General features: G+C 34.8%; 1 protein-coding gene across 2 annotated transcripts in view; it reads right to left on the bottom strand.

Moving 5' to 3' along the window:
* The window catches only part of LOC125657783 (ATP-binding cassette sub-family C member 5-like), a 56217-nt gene that overhangs the window by 11399 nt on the left and 18097 nt on the right, over positions 1-26721 (bottom strand). For both annotated transcript variants that reach the window (XM_056149315.1, XM_056149314.1), the window contains 17 exons: positions 23885-23970; positions 22039-22212; positions 21674-21736; positions 21192-21276; positions 19305-19453; positions 17666-17773; positions 13887-14034; positions 11073-11191; positions 10501-10572; positions 9904-10028; positions 9739-9811; positions 8802-9005; positions 5395-5554; positions 4165-4374; positions 1588-1775; positions 255-404; positions 9-138 (listed from right to left, as the gene is read on the bottom strand). In XM_056149315.1, coding sequence (XP_056005290.1) covers positions 9-138; positions 255-404; positions 1588-1775; positions 4165-4374; positions 5395-5554; positions 8802-9005; positions 9739-9811; positions 9904-10028; positions 10501-10572; positions 11073-11191; positions 13887-14034; positions 17666-17773; positions 19305-19453; positions 21192-21276; positions 21674-21736; positions 22039-22212; positions 23885-23970 — 2244 coding nt within the window. The remainder of the gene's footprint in view (positions 1-8; positions 139-254; positions 405-1587; positions 1776-4164; positions 4375-5394; positions 5555-8801; positions 9006-9738; positions 9812-9903; positions 10029-10500; positions 10573-11072; positions 11192-13886; positions 14035-17665; positions 17774-19304; positions 19454-21191; positions 21277-21673; positions 21737-22038; positions 22213-23884; positions 23971-26721) is intronic.

The following is a 26721-nucleotide window of genomic DNA, read 5'->3' as shown; positions in this document are numbered from 1 at the left end:
CTACTTGCTTTCATCCATGTCAAAGGAAAATCTATTGACAATCCTTCCAATCGGAGTAGAATCAAAAAATGACATGGGACATCTAAGAATTTTGAGGAAATTTTTGTCATGCAGTTTACTAGAAGCATGAAGCGTCACCTAAAAATGAGTAGGATAAGTTGTTAGAGCTGCATGTATTAAAAGTTAAAGACATGTCTTGCCTAAAAAATACTAAAATAAATTGTAAATTTGAGATTTTTTCAATCTGCTGATACCTTCATGAAGAGGAGAGCTCGGAATAGTGTAAATATCACCATGGCGATGACCCCCATTCCGTAGACCAGAGCGTAAAACCTGATGTCAGGGTGTTCCTGTATATCCATGCTCTTCACCGTCACATTGTTTCCCAGATCAACTGTGGTGTTCTGTGTACAGAGAAAATACACAGTCATATATATTGTGCGGTATTCTGTGTACAGAGAATATACATATATAATTGCTCATCAAATTTTTATCATACAACTTACCTAGATAATATAGTACAAGTATCACTAAATTTATCATAATTTTGGATTGTGACAATGAGCAGAGAGACGTATAATGTCCTATACTGTAAAACACAGGAAAAACAAATGCTTAAAAACAAGGTGCCCCATGTTTAATAAAAACATCCTAGAATTTTCATTTGCCATGTTTGATAAAAACATAGAATTTTCATTCTCCATGTTTGATAAAAACATAGAATTTTCATTCTCCATGTTTGATAAAAACAGAATTTTCATTCTCCATGTCTAAACAAAAACATAGAATTTTCATTCTCCATGTTTAATAAATCCATAGAATTTTCATTCTCCATGTTTGATAAATCCATAGAATTTTCATTCTCCATGTTTGATAAAAACAGAATTTTCATTCTCCATGTTTAACAAAAACATGGAATTTTCATTCTCCATGTTTAATAAAAACATAGAAAATGGATAGAACGAATTAAATGTTCCAAATATAGGTACTGTATACAGGAATACATTCACCCCCGTTTTATTTTCGTCCCTTCTACCCTCGTTGTCACTGGGCAAATTTAAGAGTGGGCAAAACTGTTTTCTCTCATATCTCTCTTTTAGAACAACTAAGTCTGAGTGAATTTAAAATGGAGCAAAACTGTCCCCAAGTGTAGAAAGGTGAAAATAACACGGGGCGAAAATAACCCTATTCACAATACTAGCATAAAAGTCAACCCATATATACGTCAATAACCCTTTTATCAGAGAGTTCTTTAAAGGAATTTGACATGGAGTCTGACCCTCTTATAAGTCGGACTGAATTTTTTTTATCATATTGTCCATCAGCTTGATACCCATAGCAAGAGTTGTGCATATTTTTAAAAACATTTTTTTTGTCTTTCGGGGGTTTTTTTGGGTTTTTTTTTTTTAATTTGAGAATTTTTTAGGAATTCGACATTGACCCTTTTAAAAGTCGGACCGAATTTTTGATCAGATTGTCTGTCAATTTGATACCTATAGCAAGAGTTGTGTTTCTTTGTTGAATATATTTTTTTGAATGTTGATCTCGATTTTTATTACCGTCTCACTATACAGACTGAGAACTCACCCCTCCACCCTGCTGTAGCCAGTATGACAACCACCAACTTGTTCCTGTTGACACAGCAACACTGACGATGTAGACTAGCATAACTAACGCACAGACAATGAACCCTCCAGCTGCCTTCATATAACATCTGTATGTGTGAAAGGTCACCTTCCCCTTACTGGTCTCTTCTGCTATGACCAGCCTTCCCTCTGAAATATCCAGAAATCATATTGTTTTATATGGAGTACATGTTGGCATTGCTCCATGGGAAATTAAATACATAAAAATAGAATACCCTAGAGAAAAGTTTTAGTTTGTATTACCTGGCAAATTCATTTGAATTGTTCTTAATAACTGTGGGATTAAGAACTTGACTGCAGAAAACATACTGTGGATTCCACATTGTATGCAAGTACTTTTAAAATATCGAAAAAGCAATCGTGAAAACATGATTTGTGTTCATTAAGAGCTTTTACATGTGTATTAGCAATAAAAAAAAATAAATAAAAGAGAGTAATATTATTTTGCAATTGATGCTTCTCACAAAATAACATGATAAAATCCTTGTGTATATTTAGGAATATACGGGCATTATTGCTAGAAATGTCTACTAATACAGTATGTGTCACACATTCAACAAACAAATGCATACCAGGAAACTAAACAATATACACAAAATATCCCCACCCAGCAGTCAATAACAAATGGATACCAGTAAACTAAACAATATACACAAAATATCCCCACCCAGTAGTCAATAACAAATGCATACCAGGAAACTAAACAATATACACAAAATATCCCCACCCAGTAGTCAATAACAAATGCATACCAGGAAACTAAACAATATACACAAAATATCCCCACCCAGTAGTCAATAACAAATGGATACCAGTAAACTAAACAATATACACAAAATATCCCCACCCAGTAGTCAATAACAAATGGATACCAGTAAACTAAACAATATATACAAAATATCCCCACCCAGTAGTCAATAACAAATGCATACCAGGAAACTAAACAATATACACAAAATATCCCCACCCAGTAGTCAATAACAAATGGATACCAGTAAACTAAACAATATACACAAAATATCCCCACCCAGTAGTCAATAACAAATGGATACCAGGAAACTAAACAATATACACAAAATATCCCCACCCAGTAGTCAATAACAAATGCATACCAGGAAACTAAACAATATACACAAAATATCCCCACCCAGTAGTCAATAACAAATGGATACCAGTAAACTAAACAATATACACAAAATATCCCCACCCAGTAGTCAATAACAAATGGATACCAGTAAACTAAACAATATACACAAAATATCCCCACCCAGTAGTCAAAATTTGTATAAATCCATGGACCATAACTCAACTGAAGTAAGCCTGTTGAAAATATATTTAAATTTGATCTGTAACTTTACAATAAACAACACACTAATAAAATCAGATGACTACAAACAAACATCAGTATCTGCAACCAGAGTAGGGAAAAAACCGTGAAGAAAGTCTTATGAAATTTTCAAAATCCATCGAAGTTTGGATTTGAGTGAAATCTGAACTTACAGAAAGTATATGTGTATTAACAATATACAATTAAAGATTTTATTTAGCCTAAACAGAAAGTAAACAGAAGCAGTGAAGTATGTGATCTGATGATCCGCGCCTGTCTACGAGACGTGATCCAACTCTTCAGATCAAGTTACTGCAGTAAGGATACAGAATCACAAAACCACAGAGTGGTGATGCGGAAAGTCAGATCACTCTGTGAATTTTACAGTATCAAAACACAGATTATTGATGATTATATGAATATGTAATGCTAATAGACTTGCAGTTTCTGAGAGAGAAAAGGCAACCAAAATAAATTTACAGATGGATAGGTTGGTTGCAGAACATCTGAAATGTTGTAACTGTGGCAATGTTCATGCGTGGCGGGATGGGGATATTTAGTCATCTTTTACCCCCACCCCCATGTAAAATATATCTTCTTATATAGCACTGATATACATAGTTATTCTGTTTCCACAAAAATAATCCCCATGCAAGAGGTTTGAAATATCTATATTACCCATGTTTACAATTAACCAATGCCCCATGCCCTCACTAAACGATACATACTATTGGTCCTTTCCTCCTGGGTAGAGCTATAAACTAGTGCCCCTGCCATCACAAAACAATACACACTACTGGTCCTTTCCTCCTGGGTAGAGCTATAAACTAGTGCCCCTGCCATCACAAAACAATACACACTACTGGTCCTTTCCTCCTGGGTAGAGCTATAAACTAGTGTCCCTGCCCTCACTAAACGATACACACTACTGGTCCTTTCCTCCTGGGTAGAGCTATAAACTAGTGCCCCTGCCATCACAAAACGATACACACTACTGGTCCTTTCCTCCTGGGTAGAGCTATAAACTAGTGCCCCTGCCATCACAAAACGATACACACTACTGGTCCTTTCCTCCTGGGTAGAGCTTATAAACTAGTGCCCCTGCCCTCACTAAACGATACATACTATTGGTCCTTTCCTCTTGGGTAGAGCTATAAACTAGTGCCCCTGCCCTCACTAAACGATACATACTATTGGTCCTTTCCTCCTGGGTAGAGCTAACGACGGACATTTGTGTTTCCATCCCTGGTTTTTCCCTCCCCGATAGCGGTACGTCTGTGTAAGAAGTCCCGGACAACTCAGACTCGCAGGATCTGGCAGAGAATGTCCTGCTTCGGTTATTGTTGCTGTTGCTGTGCTGAAGGAGCGGGTTTTCCCTCAAACTCACAGGTGATCTCGGATCTACAATCACAATCATTGATAATGACATCTTTATTTTTTTTATCATTTCTATATTACATGTGAACAAAAATGAATTTACATAAAATGATGATGACTTTCATTGCATCCTTGTGTTTTACATTACTAAATTATATGTGTGTTGTATGAGTGATGGGTGTGTGTATTTTCCCTCTAGGATTACATAAAATCCTAGATGATCATGGTGAATTAGGAAGATTTTCAAAGGGAAAATAAATTCTGAAGGGAAAATATTCACCATGGGGAAGCTGTTTAATGTAGAAAAAACCCCGGGAAAGAGTTTAACTGATGGACGGTTTACAACATGTAGATGACACCGACAGATTCTACATATTTCAGTAATGGCTACTTATAACAGAATTCTAAAGCAAAAACTCATTATACCAACAATGATATACAATGTGTACATTCCATTAATTAATAATAATGATGTATTTCTTGAGTATTGGAATGGTTTTTAACATTTACATGCACTGAATCTTTTCTCTTATATTTCTTTTGAAATTGACACATGATTGTTGCAAACAAGTCCAATCCGCTGTTTTAGTACCACCTGTCTGCGTAATCATTACCAAATATAGAGCGTCATCAAGGTCAAAGGGTGCATTGCCCGTTCTGTTTAAGTAACAAAATGGTCAATAATACGATATTTCAGTACTTAAGTCTAGTTTATGTTTCAAGAATTGCATAAAAATACAAACAATAAAATGTCTTTCTTCGTTGGTGATGAAGGTAGCAATCAATGCACAAGAAATGTACATCATTTATTGTTTGAATAATGATGTATTTCTTGGAATGGTTTTTATATGAGTGTTTGTTTCCTTAAATCTACACCTTTTATATGATGGTGGTTTAATCTTTTACAAATACCCGTACAATGGGATAGGTGTGCTTATGAAATTGAATTAAAAAATTCCCTCTTATTCACCGTACTGATAATCAAGTGAAATAGAGAATACTGTAATGACTTCTTGCCAACTGGATCTAACTTTTGACACCTACCATCAGCCTTTTGATCCTCCCCCTCTTCTTCCTGCTGTTTATAGTGTCTGTTGATGAGGCTGGCGTATTCCCCCTCCTGCTGCATCAATTCTTCGTGTTTCCCCCTCTCCGTAATCTCCCCATCCGTAATAACAATGATTCCATCACAGGAACTCAGGTACTAAAAACAGAAAAACAAAATCCGTAATGACAATGATTCCGTCACAGGAACTCAAGTACTAAAGACAGAAAAACATAAACAATGGAAAACAAAATCCGTAATGACAATGATTCTGTCACAGGAACTCAGGCACTAAAGACAGAAAAACATAAACAATGGAAAACAAAATCCGTAATGACAATGATTCCATCACAGGAACTCAGGTACTAAAAACAGAAAAACATAAACAATGGAAAACAAAATCCGTAATGACAATGATTCTGTCACAGGAACTCAGGCACTAAAACCAGAATAAAGTGCACCGCCACGGCACATGATACGCCCGTCACATATTGTTAACATGAACATATCACCATGAAGAGATAGGTATGCATGGAACCAAATGTCAACCTTCCTTTAAGAATCTTACCCACTTTATGGCCTCATGTGACATTGCTTCAAATATTGATAATGTAAGCTTAATGATTTTTAAAAGGATATAAAAACATTTTCCCAAATGTTTTCAATGAAATGATTAAAGTGCAAGATAGCCCTTTATCCAAGCAAACAACTTACAATAAATGGGAGTACTCAAAAAGGTTGATTTATTCAACATATCAAAAAATACATATATCAGCATCTGCCTTTGTCAAATCTTCAAGTATAAAAGTAAAATATGCATGATGTCAATATAAATAAATATAGATTAAAAATGGTTATTTCAAACACTGGTGCATCTCCTATGGTGTAGTTATTAATTAGAAAAAAATAATACATCATATATTTCTCAACTGGTTGTGTTAGACTTGAGAAATGCACATCTGCAGCTTTGCTCATTGTATTTTAAGGAATGAAGAACAATGCACAGCGTAATAAAACATCAAACATTAGTCATTATGTTTATTCTTAGACTGTAAAACTGTCATCTTAGTGAGACATGACAATCTGCACCTTGTTGTTGAGATATAAAATAAAAATATATTTTACAATATCATATTAATTCTTAAACTTTATACCAAATTAACTTTCAAAGTAATGGCTACCAATTAGAACTGTTCTAAAATTTGACAGATCAATTAGAAGGCCAGATTCCTCTGCCCAATTCCTGATTGCAAGAGATATAGATAGCACCTCCTTGATCAGATTGCTGTAACAGAAATCTTCTAAACTCATTAATTAATCTGTAATTTGACAGAATGCAATTTTTCTGTTAGCAAAATGCCTCCTGAATTGCTTGATAATTACACCCATGGGACAAGGGAAATTTCTCTTGTTACTGACACAAAAGAAATAATTTGTTTGTTATATACTGCTGTATAGTACAGTGTATATAATGAAGAATGTGTAGTTTCTTGAATTAACATTTTTTAATATGGTTATTGCAATACTATTTCATCTGTTCAGATTTACACAAATGCCCAATCTGCAGCTTTGTTCATTGTATATCTTTTTTCTGAACAATGCCACAGCCATAACAAAACATCAAAATACTAATCATTAAAATAGGCCTTTATACATATTGCAACCATTTGTTGTCTTAGTGAGAAATGATACTCTGCATATAGGTTGCTGAGAAAAAAAATTAAAAATTATATAGTACAATGTCAAATTAATTTTGAAAATAAAGACTAACCACAACAAACAAATTCACTTTCACAAATAATTTCTGGTATATCTGCAATTAAGAGGCTAAGATCTCTCTGCCCAATTCCCTAGAGATAAAGATAACACCTGCTTGATCATGTTGATCAGAGATGCTCTACACAAAACTCATTAATTAGTCTTGTCAAAATGCCCTTTGCATGCTACTCCCATGGGACAAGTGGAATTTCTCATGTTATTGTTAGAAACAAAGGAAACATTACATAGGCTAAAAAAAAGCTGTACAGTATATCATAAAAAAAATATGTGTTTTCTTGATGTAACATTTTTGAATGAGGTTTTCTACAAAACTCTTATATGAATAGGGATTGTACCAAGTATAACATACTTTTTTCAAAAAATCACTTCAACTAAATGTCACAGTGACCTTAAAGTACAGTGCGACACACCTTCTACCTAAGATGCATAAGATGACCAAGTTTCATGATTCTAGATCAAATAGTTTTCAAGTTATGAGCCGGACAGGGTTTTACCATATTTGGCCATATCTTCTTAATTAAAAGTCACAGCGACCTGGTTTTAATGTGCGACACACCTTCTACCCAAGATGTATCAACTGACAAAGTTTGATTATTCTAGGCCTTATAGTATTTAAGTTATGAGCCGGACAAGAAAAAGCTAACAGACGGACGGACGGACATGAAGGCCATAACATAATACGGCCCGTCTTAAGACGGGCGTATTAAAAACATAAACAATGGAAAACAAAATCCGTAATGACAATGATTCCATCACAGGAACTCAGGTACTAAAACCAGAAAAACATAAACAATGGAAAACAAAATCCGTAATGACAATGATTCCATCACAGGAACTCAGGCACTAAAACCAGAAAAACATAAACAATGGAAAACAAAATCCGTAATGACAATGATTCCGTCACAGGAACTCAAGTACTAAAAACATAAACAATGGAAAACAAAATCCGTAATGACAATGATTCCGTCACAGGAACTCAAGTACTAAAAACATAAACAATGGAAAACAAAATCCGTAATGACAATGATTCTGTCACAGGAACTCAGGCACTAAAAACAGAAAAACATAAACAATGGAAAACAAAATCTGTAATGACAATGATTCCGTCACAGGAACTCAAGTATTTAAGACAAAAAAACATAAACAATGGAAAACAAAATCCGTAATAACAATGATTCCGTCACAGGAACTCAGGTACTAAAAACAGAAAAACATAAACAATGGAAAACAAAATCCGTAATGACAATGATTCCGTCACAGGAACTCAAGTATTTAAGACAGAAAAACATAAACAATGGAAAACAATACCGGTATCTGTCCCTTCCAAGCATACTACAGAGGTAGAATATCTCAAATACTGCATGGTTAAAGGGGCATTAGCTGTCACTTTGTCACCAAAAATTGAATTCAATGAAAATTGTTTTATAGTATATATTTCAGTTATAACACCAGTACTTTATTATTTCAAACACTTTTTAACCTCCAGGCATATGAATATGTAATTTTGGTGATTAAATAATCATTGTCTTGCAAGACAATAATTCTTTTTTATATATTTCTTTATGCTAATAAAGATATCTTAAGTTAACAAAGACATTATGTGAGATGATTCAATGATAATCTTTACCTGGAGTTGATGTGTAACAAACAGGACTGTTTTCTTCTTCAGTCCTTTGATAAGACACTCTGTAAAGATATGTCTCCCCACATGTATGTCTACCGCAGACAGAGGGTCATCCATTAGGTAGATGTCTTTATCGGCGTACAGGGCACGGGCCAGGGCCAAACGCTGTTTCTGTCCCCCACTCAAATTTATACCCCGCTCACCAATCTACAGAATCAAATAGGAAAGAGCTACTGGAAACTGCAAAAGAGCTCCGAGTGTTGACTGTAACATGTACACGAAGGAATGGATAAAGATAGAGACAAATTGTATGCTAGATGCACATGTACTGTGGGGGCCATAAAAGAATGAAATAATGTAAAATAGAACTGAAATCTCCATTCATTCTAATCAAACTGGCAACTTTTAATAAAACAAAAGCACAAGGTACATTAAGGTATCCGATCCATAACCCATATTTTTTTCCCAATAATTAACTGTTATGTAATACAAAATTTGGTATCAAATGAAAGATAATTAACATACACAGTGATTGACCAAAAGAATTTTAAAAATTGACAAGACATATAATAAATATCTGTTATAGAGATTAACATTAATCCCGATGAGAAAAACACATTTCTGACATATAAAGTCAATTAGAATATAATTTCGGAATCCAAAGAAAACTCATGGTGAAAAGATTCCTATTACCATGGTCACCATACAAATTATGAAAACATTTAATTTTTTTCTACAAGGGGAGATAACTCTGACAAAAAAATCTAATTCACCATAAATAGATGTGGCATCATCAACTCTCTCTGCCATCTTTATCTCACTAAAATTCAGCATTTTGTTTTCACAAAAGATTTCGTGCTACAGATATTGACTTTTTGTGAAAATAAATGCTTTTATGGATCGGATACCTTAAATGGAAGATTTTTGCATTTGGAAATACCTCTGTATCTTCTCCTGAGACAAAAGTTTCCAAGTCTTCTCGAAGACAGCATGCTTCAATGGCTGCATTATATCTATAACAAAGAAATGAAGAAAAGAAATATGACAGAGTTTTAATATTTTGTAGCTCATTGTTTCCATCTTTCACTGCCTCCATCAGACTCACCTGTCTTCATGGTACATCTCTCCGAACAAGATGTTCTCCCTGATGGTGGCATTCAGAATCCACGGCTGTTGAGAGACGTAGGCTATATTCCCACTTACTGCTACTTTACCAGCAGTTTTCACCATCTTATAAATAAAACAAACTATAAAACACACATCATAAATCTGACTTAATATATAGAATAGAAATTCAAAGTACACCTTGGACACAGCAGGTAAATACTACCATGGTTCCAGTCACGAATGCTTTTAAAAATCTAACATTTACTTAAGAAATCAGCACAGCAAGATGAGTGATTCACTCTTCCAAGGATGGCAGATATTATATTAGAGGATGGCAGATATTAGATTAGAGGATGGCAGATATTAGATTAGAGGACAGCAGGTATTAAATTAGAGGACAGCAGGTATTAGATTAGAAGACACCATATATTAAATTAGAGGACAGCAGGTATTATATTAGAGGACAGCAGATATTAGAGGACAGTAGATATTAGATTAGAGGATGGCAGATATTAGATTAAAAGACAGCAGATATTAGATTAGAGGACAGCAGATATTAGATTAGAGGACGGCAGATATTAGACAAGAGACTCACCCTTCCCAGGATGGCAGATATTAGGGAGCTTTTCCCAGATCCAACACTTCCACACACTCCTAGCAGCTTGCCCTGTTAAATATTATCATCATGTCATTAACAACACATCACAAATACAACAAGCTCCCTACAAGACTCCAGTCACCTTAATCAAAGCTGAAGTTACATTACATTAAATATAAATATTTCAATATCAGGTTGACAAACTGTAACTTTGTATATGTATTTCAACTGATAGAAGATTTATTGATTTTCAGATGTACAAACTGATGTCTGACAAACTGACCTAATCTCAATTACACCAGTAGAGTTGAACTCACCTTTTCCAACACCAGATTGATGTCTATCAGTCTTACCATTTCCAACACCAGATTGATGTCTATCAGAGTTACCTTTTCCAACACCAGATCGATGTCTATCAGTCTTACCTTTTCCAACACCAGATCGATGTCTTTCAGAGTTACCTTTTCCAACACCAGATCGATGTCTTTCAGAGTTACCTTTTCCAACACCAGATCGATGTCTTTCAGAGTTACCTTTTCCAACACCAGATTGATGTATATCAGTCTTACCTTTTCCAACACCAGATCGATGTCTTTCAATGTTGGAGCTGCCACGTATCCCTGTTCCTCTGTGTTCTTATGTAGCTGTTCCCTCTCCCCGTCCTTTCCTTTTGATTGTCCATTCACAACTATAATGAATATAACAAACAATTCTATAAAATGAATATAACAAACAATTCTATGTAATGAATATATAACAAACAATTCTATGTAATGAATATAACAAACAATTCTATGTAATGAATATATAACAAACAATTCTATGTAATGAATATAACAAACAATTCTATGTAATGAATATAACAAACAATTCTATGTAATGAATATATAACAAACAATTCTATGTAATGAATATAACAAACAATTCTATGTAATGAATATAATAAACAATTCTATGTAATGAATATATAACAAACAATTCTATGTAATGAATATAACAAACAATTCTATGTAATGAATATATAACAAACAATTCTATGTAATGAATATAACAAACAATTCTATGTAATGAATATATAACAAACAATTCTATGTAATGAATATAACAAACAATTCTATGTAATGAATATAACAAACAATTCTATAAAATGAATATATAACAAACAATTCTATGTAATGAATATATAACAAACAATTCTATGTAATGAATATAACAAACAATTCTATGTAATGAATATAACAAACAATTCTATAAAATGAATATATAACAAACAATTCTATGTAATGAATATATAACAAACAATTCTATGTAATGAATATATAACAAACAATTCTATGTAATGAATATATAAACAAACAATTCTATGTAATGAATATATAAACAATTCTATGTAATGAATATATAACAAACAATTCTATGTAATGAATATATAACAAACAATTCTATGTAATGAATATAACAAACAATTCTATGTAATGAATATAACAAACAATTCTATGTAATGAATATATAACAAACAATTCTATAAAATGAATATATAACAAACAATTCTATGTAATGAATATATAACAAACAATTCTATGTAATGAATATAACAAACAATTCTATGTAATGAATATATAACAAACAATTCTATGTAATGAATATATAACAAACAATTCTATGTAATGAATATAACAAACAATTCTATGTAATGAATATAACAAACAATTCTATGAACCAAAGCATTTTTAATGGCTAGAGAGTACTACAATATACTGTGATGAATATTGTTTATATAATGGTATATTATAGGGTTATTGAACTTATATTGGTGAATATTGGCACGAGTTGGCTGTGAAAATGCACGAATTTGTGAGTGCAATTTGACAGCTAACGATTGCCAATATTCACCAATATAAATTCAATAACCCTTTTATTAGATAGCTAAAGCATTTAGTTGTTAAATTATATCCCTTTTCACCCAAAATAGACGAGAATTCATCAATACTGGCATCTAAGGTGAAAGTGCAATATCAGCATGCATTTCTTATAACTGTTCAATAAAACTGTCATTGATGCATGAAGCAAACTGATTTTGTGAATGGGGACATCAGAATTTATGTACAGTAAAACATTTTGTTTAAGTAAATAAAATGAATACTTGTTTTTAGTGCAATAAATAAAGTTCAAATACTGGATCTGTCAGATTCGAAGGACCGTCGTCTGCCATTTTCGCTTGTTTACGTTGTTACGGTACGGCCAATATTGAACGCTCATACTCGGAATGTTTTGGGCGCACACAATTTACCCAATGCAAAGTTAGCGTTCAATAAATTCTCAGGATATTGAACGCTAAGGCCACATCAAATCGATTCTCTGGTTCTCAGACAACTGTTTTTCAAAAAATGGGTAGGTAGGTAGGGGGTTTAGTTTTTCAGTTTATCTCCATGTCACAAATGGGTAGGGATTTTTTGTCCATGTTTTTTTTTTTTTTGGTGTTGTGAAGAAAGTTAGAGTTTTACAAATGGTATTCAACACCATATAGCTTCTTTTCATTCTGTTTCTTGTCTTGTTTTATATGTATGTCATGCTTTTATATTGTAGATCTTTATGCAAATAAAGTGAATACAAAATAGTATGTTTTTTATCATTTTATTCAAGTATACCAAAAACTACTTCCTGTAAATGTTTGGCATGGTCATGAATTGTAAATAAAATGTTGAAAAAACCTTATCGCTGTCAGCCGTTTTGTTTCGACCTATGAAAACGTCGTACTTCAACTTGGCCTTGCTTTCATCAATTTGTCCCTTCACGGTTTCAGTTTCTTTAAATTCACCGCCCAGAAGTTTCTTGTAAACCGTATCAACTGTCAAGGACGAGTCTACCGGTATAATTGTCCATGGAACAATCTGTTTTGAGTTAAAAATAATCTCAATGCTGACAAGAACTGTTTCTGTCGCCATATTGTTTACATCAACTAAGCAGCACGCCTTATTCAGCAAGGCGTTTTACGATTTTGGCACCAAAACACGAATTTTATTTTGACGGATCAAATATGGGTGGTGGCAATTTTTTTCCCGGGCAGCAATAAACTCGTGTTAGCGGTTGATTTTCTGGGGGGCGGCGGTGTCTTAGAACCAGAGAATTGATATGATGTGGCCTAACATTCTCTAGATTTTATAATAGACTATTTATTAGCTACATTGTATACAATAAAATGGAATATATCATCTGTAGCCTCTCTGTTCTTCCTAACTAACTATAAAAGAAAACCTCCACCAATATGAAAAAAAAACATATGGATAAAGTGATCTCTGACTTTAGCTGGCAATGAAACAAGTGTATATTCAAGAAAGCACCAAAACTAAAGATGTACCAGGTATATATATAATGAAACTGACCAGTGATCTGGACATCCAGCAGACCATTCGCCTGTACTACAGACACCTCCTGGTCCCAAGAAAAGCTGGCCTTCTTTATCACCACAGCGTACTTAGGGTTGTTGATCTGGGATGTGTGAGGCTGGATCTCCTCCATCATTAACAGACTCTGTCATAGTCAGAACAACATCTTGTACAGCACTTTGTGATCATTCATTTTCGCAGTTCTAACCCTGTTGGGTTTATCATTGAGACATAACTTTGACAAACATTTAATATGTTCACTGCTGTGTTATGTACAAAATTATTCATAAGAATTACTCTACAACCTCACAAATTTAATTGTATAAAGCATCTATAGATCTAAAATACTTAGAATTGTTTTTACTACTACAACTAAATGTGTCAGGTGACACAAATGTCCCCACTGATAACAGTTTTGAAATAAATATTCTCATGAATATATCAATATTTCAAATTTCAATTCAAAATCTCCATGTATGACTGAAACTGTGAATTGTTTGAACATTTTTTAGTCCAAGGGGAATAGCCCTGCCATTTTAATTTTTTTTTTTTGGACCAGAACCGATTATGAACTTGACCTGTGTATTCTCAGGATGTATCTGTATTCTGATTTTCAATTTGAAACGTCCATGTATGACTAAGATGATGAGTGGAAACTGAATTGTTTGAATTTTTTCTAAATCCAAGGGATACAATACAACTCTGTCAAACATTATTCAAATCTAAACAAATAATAACTTAAGGTGGCTCATTACATTAAAATTTTATTTTAAGTACCTCGTATGAAGCATGATTTCACCATCAAAAAAGTAATACAAGCTCTCAATTATATCATATGATTTTTGTGATTTTTTTCTGGAATGATAAAAAGGGTGTTTTGTTTGCAAATAAGATATTCTTAATTCCAAATTTCACTGTGATTTGGTGTTTTAATGAGCCACTAAATAAAATTTTGGAGTAATGAGCTACCTTAACCTGGATATTCTCATAATTCATCTGTATAGTAAATTTCAGTTAAATATGTGCACTTGTGGCAGAGATAATTAACACTTTTACAGGAACTTAATGACAGAAGGACGGAATGGGGAACAATAAATGCTCCAGCCTTTTCACAGCATAAAAAGGTGATCCGAATACTTCTATAGGAAGGTTAACAAGCAACATTCAGCAGTGAGTAAATATCTATAAATACTTTCAATAATGCATTAGAAATGAAATTAAACTTAGATGAAGCACTGGCAAGCACTAGAAAATCTGTTTTTAAATTCTCTGATGACACAGTGAGGTGCTCAACAGAAGGCGATAAAAGAAAGGAAAGCACGAAAGGTACCAAAAAATCCTAATAGCAAAAATAAAAGAAAGTCTTTCGCTCATACTTTTTGTGGGAGTGACCCCTATGGTCTTTGGACATTAAACGATCGATCCCGATGCTCATTCTGTACGATATTAAACATATTACTTTTCCTTGATGCAGAGTATGTATTGATACAGTGGTTCATATTATCTTAGTGCTCTGGGGATCCGGGTTAGAATAGGTCCTCAGTAACCCTTGTTTGTTGTAAGAGGCAACTAAATGGGGTGGTCCTTCGGATAAGACCGCAAAAACAGAGGCCTTGTGTCACAGAAGGTGTGGCACAATAATAAAGAACCCTCTGTGCTCAAAGGTCAAAAGCGTCGAGCATAGGTCTAAATTTTGCAGCCCTTTACAGGCAATGGTGATGTCTCCATATTAGTGAAAAATTCTCGAGAGGGATGTTAAACAATATATACCAGGTAATTAATCATATTATTTTAAAGATTTTTTTCTACCCCATTTCCCTTCAATGGAACATTCATCAAAACCTCTAGCCGTCGAAAAGATATAAAGAAAGCAAGAGGCCCATGGGCTACATCACTCACCTGAGTCACCTTAGCCCATATCTAAAGGTTTTCCCTATATATTCACATGTAAAACTTTGATCCCTATTGTGACCTGTAAACTTCTCTTGCCCAATGGTTCTTGAAAAGATTTTTAAAGACTTTCCCTATATATTTGCATGTAAAACTTTGATCTCCTATTGTGACCCCATCCTTCCCCCAGGGGCCATGATTTTAACAAACTTGAATCTGCACTATATTAGGAAGCTTTCATGTAAATTTGTACTTTCCTGGCCTAGTGGTTCTTGAGAAGATTTTCAAAGATTTTACCTATATATTTGTATGTAAAACTTTGATTCCTGATTGAGGCCCCAACATATATCATAGGTCATGGTTTTAACAAATTTGAATCTGCACATTGTCAGGAAACTTTCATGTATATTTCAGCTCTTCTGGCCCAGTGATTTTTGAGATGAAGATTTTTAAATGACCCAATCCTATTTTTGCATTTTTGTGATTATCTCCCCTTTAAAGGGGACATGGCCCTTCATTTGAACAAACATGAAAGCTCTTCACCAAATGATGCTTTGTGCCAAGTTTGGTTGTTAACAGTTTATAGACCGACAGACAGACGGCGGACAACAGGCGAAAAGAAAAGCTCACTTGAGCTTTCACTCAGGTGAGCTAAAAACAGGTGTTGATATAAGGAGGATTATTGATTTTTTAAAATGATTATATAATCTGTCCAAGTATAAAAGCAAGAAAAATATGATTTTATACATATTTCATGTCTATTTCTGTCATTGACAAATCATTTCTCCCACTATAAATTTCATGAAGGCTATTCCAATAAAAAAAAATAAAGGGGTCGAGGGTCGGAGAGAAAAGCAAAACAGTTTTTTAAAAACAGTATCGGTGTAGCATAATATTCTGATACCGCAAAATATTGAACCTGGGTTCAATATATCGCATAATATTTTGAACCCCAGTTCACTTTTTCAATGCGAAATAATGAACCCACTATAAAATATTGAACCTAGGGTTCATAATATTATGGCTATAATATATGGACCCCAGGTTCAATTTTTCGCAGCAAAATATTGACTCCCCTTAATGTTTTCAGATTTGGTAAGTGTAGAGTTTGGGGAGAGGCTGATGTGAGGCATTTCATTAGGGGGAAGGGTTTAAGAACAGGGGATTTTAGCTGATATAATTTGACGTTCAGTTTAAAGCAATTCCAATAAGTATGTGCTTACATGTGGTTGCACAAATAAACGGTGAGGACCAAGGATTACAGTAAGAACAGTGAATTCTGTGATAAAACAGATACTCGATACTTTCGATAATAATGAATTAGCCTAAGGATATCTAATAAAAGTGACTGTAGTACCTTAAACCTCTCAGAACAAACTCGGACTTCGGCCAATTGCTTGACTAGCTGAGCCATGTGGTTCAGCGCAGGTTTTAATTTGTTGTTAATAGCTACCAAAACAAATGCCTAAAATAGAAACGAGACCAAAACAAATGCCTAAAATAGAAAGGAGACACCTCTCGAGTTCACGCTTTTTGAGACAACTAAAAGCTCCTGTTCCTGGGTTCCTTTGCCTCCAATGCCCACCTAGTTTAAATTTCAAGGCACATATCAACATCACTAACTTTTTTTAAAATTAAAAACGTTTTAATCTTATTTTAATACTAGATTTACAAAACTTTCGAAACATTTAACATTTGTGGTATATATGTATAAGACTCAAAATTATAAGACTTTTAAATATTTAATTCGATGCAACTCATGGATAATTCAAATGTCTTTAAGAGCAAAACTACAGGCAATGAAGCGAAGTTGTGTTATGTGCCCGGACATTTAGATAGTTAGAAGAAAAGGAGATGCTCATTTGAGTTGTTGGTCCTGTTTTTACCTTGCACCTCTTGGTGGACACATAAACATCGGCCAAAGCTTTCACAGCATAAGGAATGACTCCCAAAGAAAATCTCATTGCATTAAACACTGCTATCATAGTGAACGCCTGAAAACAGTCACATTTCTGTCATTGCATTAAACACTGCTATCATAGTAAACACCTTAAAACTGTCACATTTCTGTCATTGCATTAAACACTGCTATCATAGTGAATGCCTGAAAACAGTCACATTAAATACTGCTATCATAGTAAACACCTGAAAACTGTCACATTTCTGTCAAAACTTAAACACTGCAATCATAGTAAATGCCTGAAAACAGTCGCATTTCTGTTAATAATTCAAACTCCAAATTATTGAAAAGGATGATGTTTCAACTTTATGTACTTCGTGATGCATAAAATAGCAGTCGCACCTTACCGGATAGGACAAACGGACGTCACACAAATAAAAATAATTGTTAAAATAATGCTATCCGTTGATGAAAGTTGTTCTCGCCGCTGCTCGGGGCTCCTGCGGTCAGTGTCTGAAGCGTATAAAATGCATAAAAACGCATGATTGCAGGGCACATACCAGGCAATTAACAGTCGATTAACGGAAATTACTGTCTGCATAACAGACAAGTACTGGGTTAAACGAACATGGGGTGCATAAGAAACTGATAAAACATTCTCTCTACGTTAGACGAACAGACTTGTAACGGCCATGTGACTAACAAAATGACTATAATCAAAAGCGGATATATCTTTTCAGACTTATCACCCTCACTGACATACTTCCATGATGCCTCCAAAAGGAAGGTTGGGAAGGGTAAAAGCAGGGCATGGAGAAAGGCTACACGACCCCCATCTCCTCCCTTTTGATAATGCTGGGGAAGAGTTTCGTTGTTAGAAATCCTGTCTGAATCTGGAGACAGTCCCGAAGGCATTACTGTCTGATTAACAGACAATTAATGGGTTAAACGAACGTGGGACGCATGAGAAACTGATATAACGTTCTTTTAATGTTAGATGAATGGACTTGTACTAGTCCCATGGATGTCCATTTGACAACCGTTATTTGCTATTTTTGTGCATTTCTTATCCATAAACATACGGTTCTTGTCCATTTCATCTTTAGTTGACCCGCTGCATGTCCGGTAGTAGTCCGGTTGTGTCTCATGTCCACCAGACATTAATGGACGTGAACTGGACAAGAAACGCATAGGTACTATACGCTACGTGGACTCCATAGTCCGGTGGTGTCCGTTTCAAGTTTTGAACATGGTCAAAACTTTCCAGCGGATAGACTGAACTTCGCCAGACAAGGAACGCTTTGGCCGAGAGAGAAAAGGACAAGAAATGCAAAGAAACGGAGACGAACAGATTGATTCGTTAGACGTCCGTTGGGGTTATCCAGTAAGCTGTGACTGTTGCTTAACATTTACACTAACAATAATATGCCGTGAACTATGTCCTGCTTTGCAAAGTGGCTACCAACATATGGATATACATGCATCAAGAACTATATATCATATTTACCCTTGCTTGAAATTGCAGAAAATGAAAACAATTGTTTTAAACAACTTTAAAATATTTACACACTAGGAAGCCATTTGGAAAGAATGTATGTTTAGGTCTGTGTGTTTGTGTGTCACACCTGTGCTGCATTGAGAGGATTTCCCGTCATGACGTGAGCAGTAATGACAAACACGGACGCCATCACGGGTACCATCGGGGCCACAGAGGTACTGATGCTGTTCACGTAGGCTGCTTTCTCTAGGATTGCCCGCTCCTGACTGCGGATTCCTGCGGTTTCATAAAATATACATATATGAAGGCCATCAGTCTTACCTCACTGACAAATTGTCACGATACACAGTAAAATACAGTCAAGATTCCCGTCATCCTGGAATCTTCAGCAGTAAAACATAAGATATCTGAGCTGTTGATATCCACCATCTGATGATTAAGGCAGGTTATGCTAAATAAAGAATCTTTACGACTCTGAAGGTTACGCACACTAAATAAATAATCTTTACGACTCTGAACAGGGTTCGAAATTAACTTTTTCAAGCACTAGTCCATACGGACTAGTCACTATTGATGTTCACTAGTCCGCAAAGCATTTCACTAGTCCGTCCAGTATATCAAAAAATGATCTTCATTTTAATCAAACTAAACACATCACAGTTGCAAACAATTCGATTTCTGACACCTACAGAAGAAAAAGAGACCGCCATATTTTATTTCGTATTCAAGATTTTCAAAAGCATACAATATTAACATCAGAGTTAATCCTTTGATAAACGTCCATAAGTGCGTTCGAGATCGACGTTCCTGTTGTTTTGGTGTTCAGACCTTAGAGTCACAGGAGTTCGAAATTTTATCGAGAAAGTCAATAAAATTCACTCGATTGACCAAGTCATGAGCTATAGTGTTATGAACTACTGTGTTAGAGTCATGAATGAGTAATCCGAGATTCCTCTGACTCTTAACCCCGCTTTTATTTTGTGACTTCTGCGGGGGAGAGTCAGAGCGGACTCCATATTGAAAAGTGGGAATTCAGCGACACCAGCTGGTGTCGCTGCTTTACCTACCTCTTACAACTTTATTTCGCGGATCTATCTTCCAAGACGTGAGAATTCAGTTAACGGAAGATAAATCTATAAATAGATCATGATTAATACGATGCTATCGCCGTTTAAACGGCCCTAACACCGACAAATAGAGCATCACTTGAATTAGGTCGCCGCCTCGCCATTTGATTTCTTTGCGCATGACGTCAGCACATGTAAACACAAAATTCCATCGTTTAAACGGTGATAGCATCGTATTAATCATGATCTATTTGTAGAATAATCTTCCGATAACTGAATCCTCGCGTCTTGGAAGATGGGTCCGCGAAATAAAGTTGTAAGAGGTAGGTAAAGCAGCGACACCAGCTGGTGTCGCTGAATTCCCACTTTTCAATATGGAGTCCGCTCTGACTCTCCCCTGCACATGTCAAATATAAAAGCGGGGGTAAGAGTCAGAGGAATCTCGGATTAATGAATGAGGAGCTCGAGAACATGTGCATACAAACGTGCATGTTCTCAGACCACACTACTTGCAATTCTTGCACCTAGAACACGTTATCGTGATGTGTACTCGGCGTTCGGAATCGGCAGGAATTTGACAATGTGAGCACGTTCGAAGAACGGCGGTCTCAAACGCACTCCATGTGTTTGGAAGATCAGACTGTCATAGTCAGGCAAACACCTGACCATGCAGGTAATCAACCATAAGTTCAAACATCTAAGAGACTCAGACAAATCTTGCTAAAATCTTTACCAATTCAAAATTGATTTCCGGATTTTCACTAGTCTGTACGGACTAGTGCTTTAGAGAGTTCACTAGTCCGATACGTTTTCTACTAGTCTCGGACTTACAGACATGAGTTAATTTCGAACCCTGCTGAAGGTTACGTACACTAAATAAATAAAGAACCTTTACGACTCAGAAGGTTACATACGCTAAATAAAGAATCTTTACGATTCAGACATACCTGCTATAGTTTTGGCAAATGATTTCTCCCAAGCATACATCTTGATCAGCTTTATACAATTCAATAACTCTGTCATCATCCTCACCTGGAAATGGAAATCAAACGATATACACATCATGTATCATGTGCTGTGAACAGTATTACCAATTCCAATAAAGATGTCTTTAAAATACAAAATCAATTCATGACACCCTTTAGTTATTAAAAGTTATTAATTAATGAACGAACAGTTGTATTCCCATTAAATGAAGTGGGTGTGGATAACACAGTATGTGCAAAAAACATTTTTCTTAACATTATGTGCATACATGGATATCATATAAAACACAAAAAATAAAAAAATATGTACCAATATGAATTTTTGTTGTTGTTTACATGTGTATTGGTTGTATGCTGTTTAACATTCTAATCGAGAATATTTTACTCATATGAAGAAGTTATAGATTGTAGAAACTGATGAGATATATGCAGTTAACACTCACTCGTTTATCAGTGATGACGATGCCTTTTCTTCTGAAAAGAGCTGTCAGTTTGCTAATAAATGCCTGAAAAATGCATAGTATTACAATCAACTGAAGGTAAAATTCTGAAATGGTAAAAAACAAGTAATCTTGCACATCAATCAACAGATTGGAAGTGAAACCTATCAAAATATCATGTAGCTGTTCCTATTAATGGATTCCAAAAATCTGATAAGCAATGAATTTCCCTTTTCAACATGAATCCTAAAATCAAATGACTCTCTTAAAAAGAGCATTACATAACAAGAGTTATCATATTTTGAAATGGATTCTATAACTGTTTCTAAAATAGAGCATTCTAATTACCATAAAAGGAGTCTAATTACCATAAAAGGATAAAACATAAGGTAAGTAGCACTGCCCACTAAAGCCCACGGTCCAATCAGGAATACTGTATATATTATTCCATACAATAAAATAACAGGTCCACCAATCAGGAGTGGGCCGATGGCAAAGGCCTCATAAAGTCTCTGTCCGTCATTGCTGCAGATGTTCACCAGCTGAAACAGAACAAACAGTCTGAGAAACAGTATCACAAGTCACTATCTACCATATAACATACTGTAAAAGGGGTTATTTATATCGGTGGTCAAGTACACATTTTTCCACGTCCAACATTACACATGGGGAAAAATATGCGGTAACTGAATATATATATATATCATATAAAATGTTTATAGCTATAGCATGGGGGAAATTTACATGCTTTATATGTGACCACATAATTAGTGTAAATTTCTCCAACACGTAAATAACCAGTATGCAATATTTAGGTGTAAACAAGTACAAATACTGCACAATAATTTTTGTATGTCAAATAATGCATGGAAAATCATATAAATAATGCATGTAGTTGAGGGTAACATTTTCACCCCGTGAAAACCATTGTCAACTGAGGTGTAGCCAAGGTTGACAATGGTTTCTCGAGGGGTGAAAATTTTCGATGTTACCTCAACTACATGCAATATTTGTTTTATCATACTGAATGTTAATATATAAACAGCAAAGCAGAAAGACTTACATCTGTTGACATTCTATTAATCACTGTCATGCGATATTTCAAATATCAATGCGGGTATTTGCATTTATTACAAACACTCAAACGACGTCGTCTATCAATCTACAGCAAACTGTGCGCGCATAAATTTGACGCATGTGATAATTTTTATAATATCACCTGTTGTCAAGTAATGTTACCCATTGCTAGATACTATCACCCTGGAACGTGTGCTCTCAATTCTCAGAGGTTAAATGTTTTTTCAGATACTTCTTGACTAAATCAGATTCGAATATTTTACATGAAAGCATAATAGATATATTATCACACCTGTAGTTTTAGAACAGCTAGTCAAATATGCTTAAAGGCTTATTAACTGCCAAACTCATGTCTGTCAATTATTACCAAAATGATTAAACATTACATAAAAATCACCACTGACGTATTAAAACTTCATACACCCTACACACTTTTGTTGACATTTTGACATAATTTCTATTATTTATATAGGAACAATGGTCAAAATGTTATTGTATGGAAGTAAATAATTCATATAGGCTGTAATTTTTTTAAATTCATATAGGCTGCAATTTTTTTTCGACCCGAAGGTATACTTCATAAAGATATTATAGTATTCTCATTATGGAGCAGAATTAAAAAGTTTGTAGTCCTTACTTGACAGATAATATGCCTCTATAAGATTTTCCAAACCTTGTATGATTTCACAGTAAAAATACAGGAATATAAGCATCACGAATATTAATATTATATTTGACAATTAGAATACATGTATAAGAAGTTGAATTTTGTTAAGCTGTATAAACACAACCATATTGAACCATTTTTTTATTTCGCTATCAGAATATTTTCATATATCAAATCTTTTACATACATGTATCCAGGATTGATAAAATTTTACAAAAATCCTACACACAATACGTTAAAAAAAACACTGCAGAAAGAAAATAATATCCGTGCTTTATCAGTATCTCACTCATTTCACCGTCTGTATGTCAACCGTAAAATTTGGGCACAGTTAAGAAGAAATCCCATATTTTATGCAAAATTTAATTCTCCTTTAACTCCTACCAAACCCTTTGTAAACTGAAACAAAACGAATACATGCATGTGTGCATAAAAATTTACAGAAAAAGATATGATTAGTGGCAACATACCTCACCAACAGTTTTGTCTTTTAAGCCACGAAGCCGCAATATTTTGCCATAAAGCATGCTCAATACAGCTCCCCTCATGCGTAAACCTGGACAAAATGACACAGAAAGCAAAAATAATTTTCAAACAAGCCAAAAGTGAAATATGATAATAAAAATCACATTTAACAAAATGTAGGTCAAAAGCAATGCATGGTCTAATTTTTACACTAAAACTGCACACAGTCTGACCAGAAGACAACAGCTGGTTTAGTAGTGAACACAATGTCACAATCTCGCTGGAAGACAACAGTCTGGTTCAGAAGTGAACACAATGTCAGTCTGACTGGAAGACAACACTCTGGTTCAGTAGTAAACACATTGTCACAGTCTGGTTGGAAGACAACAGTCTGGTTCAATAGTGTACACAATGTCACAGTCTGGTTGGAAGACAACAGTCTGGTTCAGTAGTGAACATAACCTCACAGTCTGGCTGGAAGACAACAGTCTGGTTCAGTAGTGAACATAATGTCACAGTCTGGCTGGAAGACAACAGTCTGGTTCAGAAGTGAACATAATGTCACAGTCTGGCTGGAAGACAACAACTGGTTCAGTAGTGAACATAATGTCACAGTCTGGCTGGAAGACAACAACTGGTTCAGTAGTGAACATAACCTCACAGTCTGGCCGGAAGACAACAGTCTGGTTCAGTAGTGAACATAATGTCACAGTCTGGCTGGAAGACAACAACTGGTTCAGTAGTGAACCTAATGTCACAGTCTGGCTGGAAGACAACAGTCTGGTTCAGTAGTGAACATAATGTCACAATCTGGCCCGAAGACAACAGTCTGATTCAGAAGTGAATATAATATTACAGTCTGGCTGGAAGACAACAGTCTGGTTCAGAAGTGAACATAATGTCACAGTCTGGCTGGAAGACAACAGTCTGGTTCAGTAGTGAACATAATGTCACAGTCTGGCCCGAAGACAACAGTCTGATTCAGAAGTGAACATAATATTACAGTCTGGCTGGAATACAACAGTCTGGTTCAGAAGTGAACATAATGTCACAGTCTGGCTGGAAGACAACAACTGGTTCAGTAGTGAACATAATGTCAGTCTGGCCCAAAGACAACAGTCTGATTCAGAAGTGAACATAATATTACAGTCTGGCTGGAAGACAACAGTCTGGTTCAGAAGTGAACATAATGTCACAGTCTGGCTGGAAGATAACAACTGGTTCAGAAGTGAACATAATGTCACAATCTGGCTGGAAGACAACAGTCTCGATCAGTAGTGAACACAATGTCAGTCTGGTAAGAAATCAAACCATGCAGACATATACAGTTGAACTTCAGTATCTCAAACACTGACATGCTGAATACCATGGATATGTCGAGGTGATTGGAAGTCCTAATAACTTATTCTTTAAAGGACACAACGCATGTTTCTAAACTTTTTCATTTTTTCAGCAAAATTAAATCTTTTTATGTCTAAAATTACTTTAAATGTGTTTTAAATGAAAAATTTTGCGTAGTTTTTTAATTTGAAAGCAATGAAATTCAAATCTTGCGATATGCATATTTACATTCGCTATTTTATGTGCCATTATGAGAGACGTCATATGTGCCCTCGGGTTTGAAAACATCTATTAGCCATTTTATAAACAGATTAGATTTAATCAACAAAAAACCAATTATCACGTTAACGGCTTGTAAATAATATTGCATTAAGACGTTTTGTGCCGTGCTCGGGTGTACTAGTTGTCGATAGAAAGGATTTAGACCAAGTATTTTTCAATTTTTCGAAGGAAGGTACGAGAAGATGTGGATAATTTTTTTGTTGGAGCAAGAACTTTATTTTAAAAACAAACACCCAGTCACCTTTTCAAAAACCGCTTGGACAGAGACCCTGATAAACTGCGAGAAAATGGATATATCGAAGCTATAAGCACTGGTAGGCCTACAGCATACATTCTGTTTTGGTCTTCAAATCCAATACACACTTGGATCAACTGACCCTCACCTTGTAACAACATATACAATGTAACTTGTGCTCTTAGTTTCTACCAACTGGTAGATTTACAAAAATTTTAATGATACAAAATAACTGAACTTTTAATTATACAAGTAATAGAATATTGTATTTCCCAACTTTGAATTGAATTATAAAATTATTTCCTCATTGAACTCGTAAAATCTTTCAAGAGTGCGTCAGTATAACGCTGTGCTCCCACTTCCTAATGATGTGCTGATCAAAATTCAAAAATAATAATAAGATTGCTTTATCAAAATAAAATATTGTGATTTCCACTTTAAATTTGATTATTTTTATTGATTTGTGTGAGTTTTTTTCTTTTTCTTTCTTTCCGAAATGCACCTGTGACAGTAGCTTGGCTTAGGGCCTAGTTGTCAACAATGTAACGTATTATAATTTGTCTAATCCAAAAATAAATAATGATTGCACTGTTTATTTTAGAAAAACAGCACCAATTACAGATGTATAAAGGAATAACATTACCAAACAGTTTGTAGACAGTGACCAATATAAACATTATTTACTCGCAATATTGCCGATTTCATACTGGCTTTCCTTGCTATATTTGGGTATTTACATCACTATTTGTATGCATTGGTGGTGAAAACATATAAAACTCAAGAAATTTGTCAACATCGATTTAAATGTTGCCCATGGTGAATAAATTAGGCCCCTAAAAGCTGAGATTTTAATAATATCTCACAGTACTTTCACAATCCGAAGGGCGCATGTGATGTCACTGTACCACGTGACTACCTACCTATTAACTAGACTTTTTTAAAATCAGGGCTTAGATTTAAGTCTGTATTGTGGTTAATTATCGC

Source organism: Ostrea edulis, chromosome 9 (assembly GCF_947568905.1).
Source record: "Ostrea edulis chromosome 9, xbOstEdul1.1, whole genome shotgun sequence".
Classification (NCBI taxonomy): domain Eukaryota; kingdom Metazoa; phylum Mollusca; class Bivalvia; order Ostreida; family Ostreidae; genus Ostrea; species Ostrea edulis.
This window is presented reverse-complemented; position numbering and strand designations above follow the sequence as displayed.